The following is a 14,946-nucleotide window of genomic DNA, read 5'->3' as shown; positions in this document are numbered from 1 at the left end:
CTACCCTGAAAATACTATACCCTCAACTCATTGCAAATCTTTCTCTGGCTCTCTGATCTGCTTTCTCTGGAAAGGGCCCATGTTATTTTCCATTCCTAAACATTTTTTTTCTGCCCAAGTGAGGCTGATCTTGGGAAAAAATTATAATGGAGTTATATCCAGCATGGCCACTAAGATCTCTGTGACTGAATAATCTTTCCCAACTCCAAAAATGAGCAGGTACATTGATTAAAGCTTCTCTCCATACTAACTTCTGTGATAGACTCCTTCAAAACTCCCATCAATTCCACCAGATTCATCTAACAGCTATTTGATATAAACACTAGACTAGTACTCTGGCGGCTATATGAATGTGTAGAAGGAAACAGGAATAGAGGTACAGAGTCTATTACAATAATACAGGACAGGGGTGATAGTGTCTTAGATTAGTGTGGTCATATGAATGGTGGTGAAATGTGACAAATTCTGGATTTTTAAAAAAGGTTCAGCCTATAAAAATTGTTAGATGGATTTTATGAGGGATCTGAGAGAAAGGGGATTTAAGAATGACTCTAACACTTTGGACCTACACAACTGAAAAAAATAGAATTGGTTTTTAATGAAATTGGGAAATTTGTTGGAGGAGTGGATTGAAGGAGAATTGAGAGCTCTGAGTGGGGCATGGCCAGTCCATGATCAGACATCAGACAGCAGACAACCATGTGCACATGTCAGGGAGACAGGTGGATTTTCTATGTCTGGAACTTAGCAGAGAAGTCATCTGCAAACAAATATTGGTGATTTTCCAGTACAATGGTGGTTTTTAAAGCTATGAGACTGGATGAAAGAGCCTCTGCAGATAGCAAACCCTGGGCACTGAGGTCAGGGCTATAAAGACAAAATAGCAATGAACAGTGGAAGACAGTGGCCAGTGGGAGAAAAAAGCAATGTCCTAGAAAGGAAACCAAGGTTCCTCTTTTAAGACAGGAACAACCTAGGATCTCAAATACTGCTGATAAACTCGTAAGACGATGAAGCATTTCCTATTAAGACTTGTTCTTTCACTTACTTTAGTCTAATTGCTCTGTCACCCTTACTACTTCAGGAATGTTTGAGGAATGCTTGGTGCTCAATGCCTCTGCCTTTGCTGACCTTCTGATTAGAGGTTCCCCTCCAAACACCCACAAGGATGGCATCTTTCCTTCCTTCAGGCCTCTTGCCCATATCATCACTGAGTCTTTCCCTCCCTGACAACCAGCCAGCCCCTACCAGCCCATGCTGCTTCCATTTCCCCACTGTACTTTTTAACAATGGACACTGGCATAGGGTCAGATCATTATCTGTTTCTGAAGGTTCAAAGTTATTTCAAGCAGTGTACATTTTGTTTGGTTACGTTCTATATAACTGGATCCAAATCTTGATTTTTGTTGGTTTGTTTGCTTTCAACAAAGATGTCGGTATGACTTGTAATTATACATCTCTCTCATTCCAAATATAATTTATTCTTCCCAAAATATCTATTAGATAGGATAATTGCTAGGATAGTACTGCCTTACAGGAAGAATAAAGGATAAAGACTATAACACCCAAGGTTGGGGGAGACACAACAGAGATCACATTTTTTTTTTCAAATTCTACATCAGCTTATAGATTTTTGCCATAAAAATTTATAGAAAAAATTTTGTCACTTCTGCTAAAAACCAAAACCTGATGGTTCAGCAGTTTAATAAGTGAAGTTATTCCTTCCACCTTGCTTTAATTTTTTCAAGTGCTTTTCATTTTATTCAACCTACTTTTAAAACATTTTATTGCTCATTTTATGAACTATAATGTCCCTAAACTTTCCAGTAGCAACTATACACATATTTTTTTCAGTAGCAACTACAATTTTCTGTTAATTGAGCACTAAAACAGACTGGTCCTGAATGATACAGTGAAAATACTTCTTTTCTAAATAACCATTCTTCTACATATATCTTGTTAAGAGTATGAATATAACAGCAATAACAAAAGATAGCTTACAAGTTATCTAGACACTAAACAGCATTTAATGTTTAAATAGTTAACATTTTTGTTCTAAAACATTTATTTGTGGATTTGTGTCTATTTAACATTTCCTTCACAATGATAATAATTAACATTAAAATAAGAAAATCAATTTCATGCTGAGGTTCAAATGACCACTTATGACAAAACCAAAAGGAGTCACATACCCCTTTCACTTGAGCAGCATCATTGGCAAGCCTGGTTGTCAATGCTCCAGTGGTGTTTTTAGGGTCATCAAACCAGCTCACATCCTGTGGCACAGAAGAGATTTCATCATAATCACATCAAAGTCCTATTTTGTGAGACTCTTGGCTCCAAGAGGAAAGTGATAAGGTCAATTTTGTTGATCAATTATATCCCCTCTGACATTCAATAGACAAGAAAGGGATTTATATACTAATACATAAACGAATCATTTCATTCATCAGAAAAAGTCTGAATGCCTGCTTGGTCCCAATCACAATTTGAAGTATTGGACAAAACAGTGTGCACTAACAACAAAATTGCTGCTCTCCTAAAGCTCAAGTTCTGGAGATAGAAGGTGCAAATACATTTATGCCATCTCAGGAGGTAATACACGTTGTGAAGAAAAACGGAGGTGGGTAAGGACAAAGAAGTAAGGGAAGGTGCTATTTTAGAAACTGGTGTAGAAACAGAGAAGGCCTTTCTAAGGTAACATTGGAGCATAGAACTAAGTGCAAGAAGGGATGAGCATATCCAAGAAGAAGGAACTGGCACATGCAAAGGATCTGAGGTGCAACTACACTTGACCTGTCCAAATACTAGCAACAAAGCTTTAAAGAGTGCTTGTAACCTAAGAAGTCACTTGTGAATCTGAAAAAGCTGCCTCTTCCTCTGGACAGAGTTCTGTCCTCATGTGGCTTCCTCCCATCTTCTCTTCCCACACACTCAGAAGTCACTTGTGAATCTGAAAAAGCTGCCTCTTCCTCTGGACAGAGTTCTGTCCTCATGTGGCTTCCTCCCATCTTCTCTTCCCACACATACACAGTGAGCACTGTGTGGGGAGCAGACTGAGTGCTGGTCAAGGGTTAAGGTGTAGGAGATGAGGCCTGAGAGTGGGGGGGGGGGGACATCATGTATGGCCTTTTAGGCAACTATAAAATTCCATACTTCATCCAGAGAGGAATGGTCACTTTCAGCAGGTTTTAGGAAGAGAGATATGGTTTGACTTAGTTTTTAGAAAAAATGGCTCTGGCTGTTGTGAGGTGAATCTACTGGATTGGGATACAGAGAGAGGCAATGAGACCAGCTAGGAAGCTATTGCAATAGTAAACACAGAAAGAGGAGTCACCATGGTTTTTACCCTGATCAACTGGTAGAAGGGTGCCATCACTCATGGACGTGGGAAAAGAGTAGGTAAGGGGTAAGCCTATAAAGATTAAGCTGGGGGCAGTGAGGAAGGAGGATGGCAAGTTCAAAGCCCATCTCAGGAACTTAGTGAGGCCCTGAGCAACTTAGTGAGACCCTTTCTCAAAATAAAAAAATTTAAAAAATGAGCTGGGAAGTTGCTCAGTGGTTAAGCACCCCTGTGTTCAATCCCTGGTACTTAAAAAAAAAAAAAAAAGAGTTCATGTCTAAAGTATTAACATTGGAAACATTTATTAGACCTCCAAATAGAGAAGTTGAACATGCAGTTAGATAACTGTAGTTCAGGGTGAAATAAATAAACAGGGTTAAAACAAATCAACAAAACAAATCTAAATTAAAATGTGACATTCAGTATCAAATGGAATTTTCTTTGTAAACCACTTAAAAAATGAGTTTAAAGAACTTATGTCCACCATAAATAACTATGGTTACTGAAGTGGTGAGCTGCATTAAAATAGTAATTATCATTTTTATCTAAAATGTTCAAGAAAAGATGGAGTGTTATAATTCATTACAGCAAATATCAATCTGCCTTTTAGTGTTCTTAAGTATTCAAGTTTCTCCCCATGGTAACGTAACTTCCTTGAAGACAGGAACCATTCAAATTGAATGACTTAGAATACTTGGTATGATGTCTTATAAGCACAAGGCTTTAATGGGTTTGTTCTTCTTAATTCATGGAGAAGGCATTATACAAACCCTCAGCTCAGCTCCCAAAGTATTATGGACCTGGGACTTGGCCTGGAGGCTGACGGGGTAATGAGACATTTGGCCCTGGACCAAGACCAGCCTAAGTGGGATCTATGTTATAACTATGGTTTGACTAGAGGGTCCAAAGATAGAGTTCCCCACCATATAGTGCTCTCTAATTAATCAGACTCAGTCCTGGATCTGTCCATCAGTAGCTAGAAACTTTCAAAAATATGTCTTTTTAGGTGGTGACAGGAAGAGTGGGAAAGGACTACAAAATCAAAGACAGGTGGAAACCTGTGTGTCCTCTAGAAATCCTAGCACAGCCCACAGAGGCTTCTCAACCAGGGTTCAAGTAGCCCTGGCGTGTCTGGAGCAGGTTTCTAGAGCATCATTTTATTCAATGGCAAGTGATTAATGATTTTAAAAAGGAATGTTTTAAGGTACATATAAAAATTTCCTGATTATTAAATAAACTTATTCCTTTCAACCAGGCTGCTATAGGTTACATTCCTAAAATCCTTTATTTCCCTTTCTAAGGAACACATTCAGAGTGTCTGTTGCAAGGGTCTTGAAGGTACGAGAAAAGAAAGGCAGTCCATTGAGTCCTTACTAGATGGCAATGCTGCAGTTTGAAGTGCTGTATCAGTCTAGCCACAGCAAAAGAACTGGCAGTAAGGAATGGGCCATGTGAATGAGTTTGGATTTGTTGAAAGGATGGGGAAAAAGGGCAGGAAAAAAACATGACAGAGTATCCTAGGTTTCCCAAGAGAAAGAAGGAAAGAAAGGGAGGAAAGGAATGGGGGTATTGAAGGTCACTTCCACTGACACTGCCTACAACTACTCAGACAAAAAGCTGGAGGTGAAAATACTCAGGAAACGACATCTGTCTCAACTGCAGTTCCTTGTACCCACCTATATACATCCAACTAATTGACCCAGGGGATGGTTTAAAGACACCTCTGAGAGGAAACTGAAGGATGACCTACACAGGAGCATTCTGAGCAGCCTGGCTGAGCTCCCCCCATTCCTGAGTTCCCAAGTACAAAAGAGGAGTCCCACATGCCAGCTCACCCCTTAACAACATACCTGTCTCAGCATGGACCTAAAAACCATGTATCGGAGTCTCTTGGTGAGGATCTCTCCAGCTTTGCCAAATGTGAAGCCCTGTGAAGAATAAGAACATGCCACTCATTTATATAAGTGACTGTTATTTACTAAGGCCTCACCCAGGCCTGCACACTTGGGCACACGAACTCTCATAGTCGCCAAGAGGCAACATTACCCCTGTGCTACATACAGATAGAACACTGAGGCTTAGACAGTTAAAGTATTTATTTGCCCAGGTGCTTGTGGCACATGCTTATAATCCCAGTGGCTCAGGAGGCTGAGGCAGGAGGATTGTGAGTTCAAAGCCAGCCTCAGCAACTTAGCAAGGCTCTAAGCAACTCAGTGAGACCCTATTGCTAAATCAAATATGAGGATCAAATATGAGGATGTGGCTCAGTGGTTAAGTGCCCCGGTTTAATCCGCAATATACTACTACTACTACTACTAATAATAATAATAATAATAAATTTCTCATTTTGCTAAGGACTCAAAATTGGGTACTTGTGCAACTGGTACTCAAACCTAGCATAGCCAAGAACAGTGGCACACACCTGTAATCCCAGCAGCTCAGGAGGCTGAGACAGAAGGATCGCGAGTTCAAAGCCAGCCTTAGCAACAGTGAGGCACTAAGCAATTCAGTGAGACTCTATCTCTAAATTTAAAAAATACAAAATAGGAGGATGGGGATGTGGTTCAGTGGTCAAGTGCCCCTGAGTTCAATCTCTGGTACAAAAAAAAAAAAAAAAAAAAAAAAAACCCAACCTATGTCTAACACCAAAACCCATATTGCCTTAGCATACTAAACTTGTAGAGCCACTTGATGCCTTTAAAAATTTCATTTCTGCCAAATGATTCACAAGTTGTAAAATCTGACTCTAGGGTCTGAGGCTGTAGCTCAGTGGCAGAGCACTTTGCTTAGCATGTGTGAAGCATTGGGTTCAATCCTTAACACTAATAAAAATAAACAAATAGAGGCATTCTGTCGACCTATAACTACAAATTTTTTTTAAATATGACTCTACAAATATTTCCTACAGTTTTTATTTGAGGATTGACATTCTTTTTTTAATATTTATTTTTTAGTTGTAGTTGGACACAATACCTTTATTTGTTTTCACGTGGTGCTGAGGATCAAACCCAGGGCCTTGCGCTTGCTAGGCGAGTGTGCTACCACTGAGCCACAATGCCAGCCCCTTGAGGATTGACATTCTTTCATAGTTAAAGAGTCCTTTTTCCTTTAGAAAAAGTTGATTGATAAATTCTTCAAAACAGTGTAGCTTGTTTAGGAAGTTCTTATTTGTTGTTGACTTTTAGAATACTGGAAGACATTTCTTGGGGTATTTAAATTCACTGGCAATACTTATATTCAAACTTATATCTAGAGTCTCACCAAAGCCCATTTTTGAGTTCTCACCTTTCATTTACAATCATGATATTAGATCAAACACTGTATCCCTCTAATTACGCCAATATTGGCAGCTGAGGGAGGAGTCAGAAGGGAGGGGAAGGAAATCCAGAGAGCCACAGGATGAAAACCAATATAGCTGTTAGTAGCCAAGTTAACAGAGGAACAATGCTACTAAAAGGAAAATTACACAGATGGCCATAAATTCCCTCAAAATGAATAAAGTAAAAGTGTAGACACTTACCTGAAGGAAAAATGTTACAAAAGAAACGATTCCTAGGATTAGAAACAACAGCGAAAATATGTTACTGTTCTGTCGTTGTATTTCAGGATCATTATTTTTTGTAAATACCTATGAGAAGATATTTAAAGGACTATTAGTTTAATCACTGAAAAAATCATGCCAGGTCTGCCCCACTCCCCATCTGGCATTATTCTGGGGGTCAGGAGAGCCTTTGCATTCTGGGAATCAGGGTTGCCTCTTTTATCTAATATTGACCTTAAAGGTATCTGCCTTCTTCCCTCCTTAATAACCAAGAAGAGGTCTGTCACTCATCAATTGATCCAACATTTTGTCTGCTCAGGTTTCCTCTTGGAGTAATAAGTGCCACTGGGCTATGTAAAGTAGCAATGCAAATACTCTTTCTTCCTTGGTGAGGAACTATATCGTATGGCAATTTGTTGTTTTGCTATGTGAACATTTTGAACTATTCTGAGGTATCTGGAAGGAAACTGTTGATGTGCTTTTGGTGCACCAGAGAGAGATGCTCATGCATCTGGCCTTTCAGAAAGGAAGGAGGCTGCTGTTAGCATTCTTTGTCATATGGTCAGTTAGATAGTCACTTGAGAGCTGCAGTCAGGTGACTGAGAACCATACATGGAAACTTTTACAGAAATGGTTAGAAGGGCAAATAGAACATCTTGGGCTCAAAGAAAACAGAATATCAACCACAGGGAAAGAAAACACACTTCTCCCTTCACAAGGTCAAAATCATTCTGTGAGAGTCACATTCCTAACCCAGCCCAGATAACTTTATCCTTTGTGAAAAAGGAGGGGATAGAAGAGATTAAATCATTTTTTCTTGCCTAGTCATTTCAATAGAAATAAACAACTGACAATCACTGAATTCTGACTTTGTGCCAGACAATACTCTAGCAAATCCATGTGTACTGTTCCTCTTGTCCCACAAACATCTCTTCAAGTTGCTTTATCATCACCATCATTTTATAGAGAGGGAAACTAAAGCACAGAGAGATTGCAATTAACCTGCTTAAGATAACACAGCCAGCCAGCCAGGGATGACCCAAGCGTATAGACCAAGCAATCAGACTCAAAGCCCACTGTTTACAAGACAGATGGCTGATTGCCTGCCCCAATACCTAGGAGCTATGTGTCAGCTCTGCATCATTGACCTTCAGGCTTACTGTTATAACAGGCATGAGAAAAACATTAAATTCATAAGGTGAATTTTTGTTAACAAAAGCTGAACCCACTCCTAAGTCAACCACTTCTATTTCTTTTTTTCTGATGACACCACTGTCTATCACTCTGCCTACAAGACATATATTAGAACAGGGTCAGCAAACTACAGGCCACAGGGCAGATATTTATATAAAGTTTTAGTGGAATACAGCATGTTCATTTGTTTCCATATTTGTGCCACAAGGGAAGAGTTGACTATAAGCAACAGAATCCACAGGACCTGCAAAGCCTAAAATATTTACTCTTGTATCCTTTATAGAAAAGCTTGCTGGCCTCTGTCCTAAAATACATGCTCCATGAAACCAGAAATTTTGTTTTCTTGTTGGCAATTTTACAACACGTAGAAAAATAGCTGGCACAAAGCAAACACTGAAAAAATATTTCTTGAATGAGTACTTAATACATGAATATCAACCTGAAAAAAAGCTAGTCATGCATGGATAGACGTGAATGGTTATGTACTTTTTATTTTAAAATCAAAAGTTAGTGTTGGCTTATGCTACTTGTGGTGCTCAATTTCTTTCTCCACAATGTTTTCAGCAGTATGGCAAGGGTATCCTTAGCTTGATGATTGAAAATCTGTCACTAAATAGAGAGCATGCCTGCTTCGTTTGTAACGTTATTATTGAAAATATCACTGTTAAATCAGGTGAAACCATTATATGTCAACCTCAATATTTAGGAAGCTATTTCTTTTTCAGTTTTAGCAACAGAGATGAAAATTACACCTTCCAGAGACTGCATGCTAGGCCTGGTCATGTCCTGGCAAGTGTGAAGGTTAAGTAACAGCTTATTCTTGAGTCAGTTTGAAAAATACATGAGGAATCCCCTTTGTACACTGGTGAGATGACAGTTCTAGAATTTTGCTTAGACCCCAATGTTGATGGTACAAAAGAGTCCTGTTACTGGTTTCACTATCTCAGGGATCTAGTCCCCTGAGATGGAAATTGACAGGGCCCTAGATATGAATTTACAAATTCAACTTTCCTCTCACATACCATATTCTATTTTTATATCTTTGAGCTGGTTAGTGTCATGTGAAGAGATGTATTCTCGATGGCTTATGTAAGTTTATACAAACACACATGCTCCATTCATTCTTCATTTAGGACTCTAAAGTAAATATAAAACCAAAATGGATGTAAACATTTACCCCTATAATCCTTGATAATATTATTGAAAATGCTGGCTGCAGGCCTCCATTTATAATAGAACAAAATACACCAACCACAAAATAAGGCCATTCAGTTAAATTCAGCTTTAGAATCCTCCAAAAGGAAACTAGAGGTACATTTTCATCCTAGAAAACACAAAATAGCACAAAAAGCTAGTTTAAAAAAATTGATAATTGATTTTATGATGTACAGTTCTTCCATATGCACAAAACTTCTTAAATGAATACATTATTTTTCCTTATCAGTTACTGGCTATTTAGCTTCTAGAAAGTGCTGACAGATTCTGTTACTGTATCCCTTTGTTTTTTTAAGAAATGAATGATGTTTGCACAAACATTTAACTCTTGACCTGGCATTCAAAAAATAACAATAATATTTACACTTAGGGATAAACAGAAATGAAATTTTAATATTTAAAGATCTACTATAGTCTTTACGTTATAAATTCTAATTCTAGAAATCTTTCTATAAGTTCTTAATTTTAAATTCTAAACTGATTTTAAAATGATGACATTTTGGTTCGTGGAACACCCTGGAGAGTATCACAAAATGCTGGAAAATCATTTCTTGTTCCTATTCCTACCTCAGCCCCAGCCCACCCAACTAGGAGTGTTATTGTTTGGCTCTGAAATTCCCCCAAAAGCTCATGTGTTAAAGGCTAGGTGCCTGATCATGCAGCAGTGTTCAGAGGTACATTCCTGGGTGATTAGATTATGAGAGTTCTGACCTCATCAAGGGATGAAACCATTGATGGATTAATCATCTGATGGCATTATTGAGAGGTAGTAGAAACTATAGGAGGTGGGGCCTAGTTGGAGAAAGTAGGTCAACAGGGGTATGCCTTAGAAGACTACATAGTGTCCCCAAACCCCCATGAGGTTAAAGAGCTTTCCTCTGCCCGACCCTTCTGAGATGTTTCTGCATCACTACAAGACAAAAAACAAGGGAGCCAGCAGGCCAGGGACTGAAACCTCTTTTTTGTCTTGGCCTTGTGGTCCATGGATACTCTTGAGAGTTGATTTTCTTCTTATTATACTGGATCCTGAATCTTTTGAAGGCATATGGAAGACATCAATGTCAATTTTGGATTCACCAACTTCATTTTCTAATTCAATTTCATTTCCTCCTGTCTAAAATTAATAAGAAATATGCATACACTGGTTAGGATTAGTTAACCAATGAACATCAGATACCAAGAAAAATGGTAATTTGCTTCAAGTAGTTACAGGAATGAATGAAGTTAAACTGCTGTTCCTTTCTGTGTAATATATGGAAAAATAAAAACTACTAAATAAGGATTTCTAGTGAATATGCAGAAATGTGAAATCCTTTCCATGCATCTTATCTGGTCATCTCCTTTATGTGGAAATTTAGATCAATCAAGTTTGCTTTGGACCAATCAACAGAAAAATGGTATGAGCAATAATATAAGCCACATTTTTCATTTAAAACTTTCTAGTAGCTATATTTTAAAAATGTGAAAAGAAAGAGATAAAATCAATTTGAATTATTTATTTTTTTAACCTAATAACATTCAAGATATTCATATCTGATATTATCATTTCAATACACAATCAATATAAAACATTTGAAATATTTTGCAATTCTTTTTTTGTTCTTATTTTGTTTTGTTTTTGTACTAAGCCTTCAGAATCTGATGTGTGTTGTCTACTTACAACATTTCAATTCAGGTTAATCAACATTTAAATGTTCAATGATCATATGTGGCTAGTGGTTATTATTAGTGAATAGTACACCTTTAAATCACTTTAAGCTTTTCTGTATTTATTCTTTAGTTCCTCTCTTTCTAAGAAAAAAAAAACATTTTAAACACTGGCTTGATCCTAAATCCCCCAGTATTTTTTCTTACTTTTCAAGAGAATAAAATCAAATAACATTTATTTATAGCTTTACTCATAGCAACATTAGTTTATCATTGACATAATTTAAGGAAGTTCTAGAGTCAAATCATACCTGCATTGTGACAAGTTTGAAGTAAACACCTTTCTCTTTCATGAGTTCATCATGATTTCCTTTCTCCACTATGACTCCATCATCAAAACCAGCGATGACATCAGCATTACGAACTGTGGACAAACGGTGAGCTACCACAATGGTGGTCCGGCCTTCTCTGGCCTAAAGAGGGAGAAATTTGGTTTTGAATACATTCATACTTACATGTTAAAAAAAATTATTCTTTCCAATTATATTCACCAAACACCAGTGCTTTGTATGTTATAAAACCATCAAAGCTATAGACCATCATCTCTAACTTCAGTAAACATATAGTCAACTGATAATGGTTTAACATGATATTTTATTATAATAAATACAAATACAAGTAAAGGCCAAGATTAAGAAGAATTAAAAACAGGATGTTACGTTCATAAATAAGTTGTTTTGAACCAGGGCTCACAGACCTTATCCAGAGCCACCTGAACCACTGCTTCACTTTCTGTGTCCAAGGCTGACGTGGCCTCATCCAGCAGGAGGATCTTAGGGTTGCGGACAAGGGCACGGGCAATGGCGATTCTCTGTTTCTGGCCCCCACTCAGCTGAGCACCCCTTTCTCCAACCAGGGTGTCAAATTTCTACAACAGGAAAAACACAGGAGGAGTTAGCAAAAGAACAAGATGTTCATGTATTAAATCATTGTAAATCAGGGAGTAATCCCATGAAACCAAGCCTCATCGTAGGCAATACAGTCTAGCTCATTAGAACTTAGCAATAACCAACCCTAGTTTTAAAAGACATATCTACTACTAGTTAATACTGCTAGAGATTAACGATTCAAAATAATTTCAATTTCCCTTGTAAGGAGGTTTTCCCAATATACAGTAGATTCCTAACTTCCTATGGACTGTTTGGCCACTGTCTATTCTTCACACCTTTGGAACCATGAAGGTCAGGCTAACTCACATGAGGCAGTTTCATGATAAAGTCATAAGCATTGGCTTCCTTAACGGCTTTCTTAATCTCATCCATGGTGACATCTTCACGACCATAGCGAATGTTTTCCGCTATTGTGGTGGCAAACAACACAGGTTCCTGGCTCACCACACCAATGATTTCCCGAAGGTATCTTACATTTATTGTCCTAATGTCCTGCCCATCAATACTGATCTGAAATAAGAAATAAGTGTGATTCTCAAATACTTGTAGTTGAAATCACATCATCAGAGTGATCTGTAATGGAAATAGCATCTAGCTCACCACTCCCTCAGTGGGGTCATAGAGCCTCTGCAGCAGCTGGACCGTTGTGCTTTTCCCACAGCCACTGTTCCCAACCAGGGCTACTGTCTGCCCACTCTCCACCTTCAGGTTGAGGCCCTTCAAGATCTGCCAAGAGTGAAAAATAAACTTAAAGGCAATTTTGCATGTACAGTTATAGAGTCTATGAACTATCAGTCAATTCAATACTAGGTTTAAAAATATACATGAATTTTTCTTTTTCTGTATTTTCTTAAGGAAATTAACAAGCTCTTCATCCAATAGGTTGTTCAATCATTGATTTGTCATTTATCACCATACCTTAACTTCTTTTCGAGATGGATAACTGAAGTGAACGTTTTTGAATTCCAAATTTCCCTTAATATTGTCTGGTTTGTGCCCACTCATCGAGAAGCTGTCAATGCTTGGTTTCTAAACAGAATAAAATTTTAGATTAGTAGGTTACAGTAACTGCTTGTTAGTGATCCTTTGTGGAGAGCTAGAAAAGTGATAATGAAACTGAATCCTAACTAGAAAACATTTTAGGTGAATGGATAAATGGCCAGTTCAGACTTACATTATCAATTATCTTAAAGACTTCATAAGCAGCTCCTCTTGCGTTTGCAAGTGCTTCAATGTTGGGAGATGCCTGTCCAATACTGAAAGCTCCAATTAACACAGCAAAGAAGACCTGAGGAATGGGGAGGAAAACCATCAAATTACTTTGTGTACATCACAATTATTTTCATACTTCCTCTTCTTTCCAACATAGCTAATTCCATTTTAAAATGGGAAGGCAACACAAGAATATTGGGTATTAAAAGTGTTTTAAAGGTTTGTAGATAGTAAATTAGTAAATTACAAATGTATCACCACAAAAAAATGTCAAGTAAGTGAGGTGATAAATGTTAATTGGCTTGATTTAATCAGTGCATATTATACATATATCAAAGTATTATATTTTATAAAAATAATACAATCATGATAAATTGATTAAAAATAAATTTTAAAAATGTTTAGCATGTAGAGTTAGTCTTATTTACTCAGTGAAACAACAATGTAATTCTATATAACCACAATATTATAATAGAACATTTTTTATATTTCTTCAATGGCTAAGTATTTTTATTTAGACCATTAAGAGGGGAAAATGGAGACAAACACTAGAAGATAAGTCAGAAGACCTAGGTCCAAATCCTAAATAAGTACTAATTACTATATGTCTTTAGGACATTCTCTTATAATCACTGAACTTTTATTTCTTCATTTGTAAAAATAGGTAAGACTGTTCTTTTTGTACATTGTATCTGATGAAACTGCACATGAAAATATTTTATAAATTATAAAGCACACACATAAGGCTAAGTCTCCCCCATGTTCACCACCAGACCATTCTCTGAGGTCTAATAGATACGTTTTTGCTGTCTTTGTTTTGCTTAAGTCAGTTTCTTATTCGTAAACTTACTCAATTTTGCTTCTATTGGAAGTTGAAGAGAAGTTAATGTCACAATACATTTCTTTCTAAATCATATAAGACTTATATTGCCCAATAATTCATATAGAATGAACTTTGCTAAGCAATTCTATATTCATTACTTCAATTAGTCCTTACTTCAACACTGAAAAGGCATACTCCATTTGGCAGAAGAGGCAACAGAGGCTTGAAAAGTTTAAATGGCTGCCCCATTCATTTAGCTAGTAACTGGCACAGCTGGAATCAGAAACATGTTGGTCTGATATCAAATCCTGAACTCACTATTCCAAATGACTCCAGTTTGTGAAGCAGATTTGGGTTCAGTGAATACTGGATTTAAACTGCTCATCTAGGATTGGGGGTATAGCTCAGTAGTAGAAGCTCTTGTCTAGGATGTGTTAGGCCCTAAGTTGAACTCCCCAGCACCACAAAGAGTAAAATGAAATAAATTGCTTATGTATATTAAAATGAGGCAATATACATCTCTTACTACAACCTACCCTCACCCACAGCATCACTATCCTAAAAAGTCTTTTTCGTAAAAGCCATTCCTTCTCAGGACAGCCTCACAAATGCTGGATGATGCAACAGGCTGAAAAAAACCCAAGAGGAAATTATTACAAAATTATTACAAATGTGAATCCTGAGAAAATAAACTATTTTCAGGAACTCAAGGAAACACGGTCTCTGGTTAATGCAATATACTTGTGCTCGGCCTAAGAAAGAAATGGAGTGACCTTCCCTAAAGGATGCAGATTGAACTTGGTTTGCCAATTATTTCATTGTCTTTCATCAATTTGTGAGGTAGATTAGTTGCCATTCAAAATAATTTGAAAGTAAACTATGTGTTTTGCCATCTGTTAATGTGAATAGTAAATTAGAAAATAAAAATGTTTAGTATTAATTTTGGCACAAAGGAATGATCTCATTAAATGAAAGTCTCTGCTAGAGAGATTGATAATGTTACTATTATTTAGGCTACAGG

The 14,946-nt window shown here is 37.3% G+C and overlaps 1 protein-coding gene across 1 annotated transcript in view; it reads right to left on the bottom strand.

Moving 5' to 3' along the window:
• Positions 1–14,946, bottom strand: part of ABCB1 (ATP binding cassette subfamily B member 1) — an 83,982-nt gene that overhangs the window by 22,433 nt on the left and 46,603 nt on the right. The window contains exons 10-20 of the mRNA XM_081287890.1: positions 13,065–13,178; positions 12,809–12,919; positions 12,491–12,616; positions 12,197–12,400; positions 11,698–11,868; positions 11,252–11,413; positions 10,249–10,407; positions 9,256–9,402; positions 6,864–6,971; positions 5,194–5,271; positions 2,193–2,276 (exon numbers count right to left, since the gene is read on the bottom strand). Coding sequence (XP_081144016.1) covers positions 2,193–2,276; positions 5,194–5,271; positions 6,864–6,971; positions 9,256–9,402; positions 10,249–10,407; positions 11,252–11,413; positions 11,698–11,868; positions 12,197–12,400; positions 12,491–12,616; positions 12,809–12,919; positions 13,065–13,178 — 1,464 coding nt within the window. The remainder of the gene's footprint in view (positions 1–2,192; positions 2,277–5,193; positions 5,272–6,863; positions 6,972–9,255; positions 9,403–10,248; positions 10,408–11,251; positions 11,414–11,697; positions 11,869–12,196; positions 12,401–12,490; positions 12,617–12,808; positions 12,920–13,064; positions 13,179–14,946) is intronic.

This window comes from Spermophilus citellus (assembly GCF_964194105.1).
Source record: "Spermophilus citellus genome assembly, chromosome: 3".
Lineage (NCBI taxonomy): Eukaryota > Metazoa > Chordata > Mammalia > Rodentia > Sciuridae > Spermophilus > Spermophilus citellus.
This window is presented reverse-complemented; position numbering and strand designations above follow the sequence as displayed.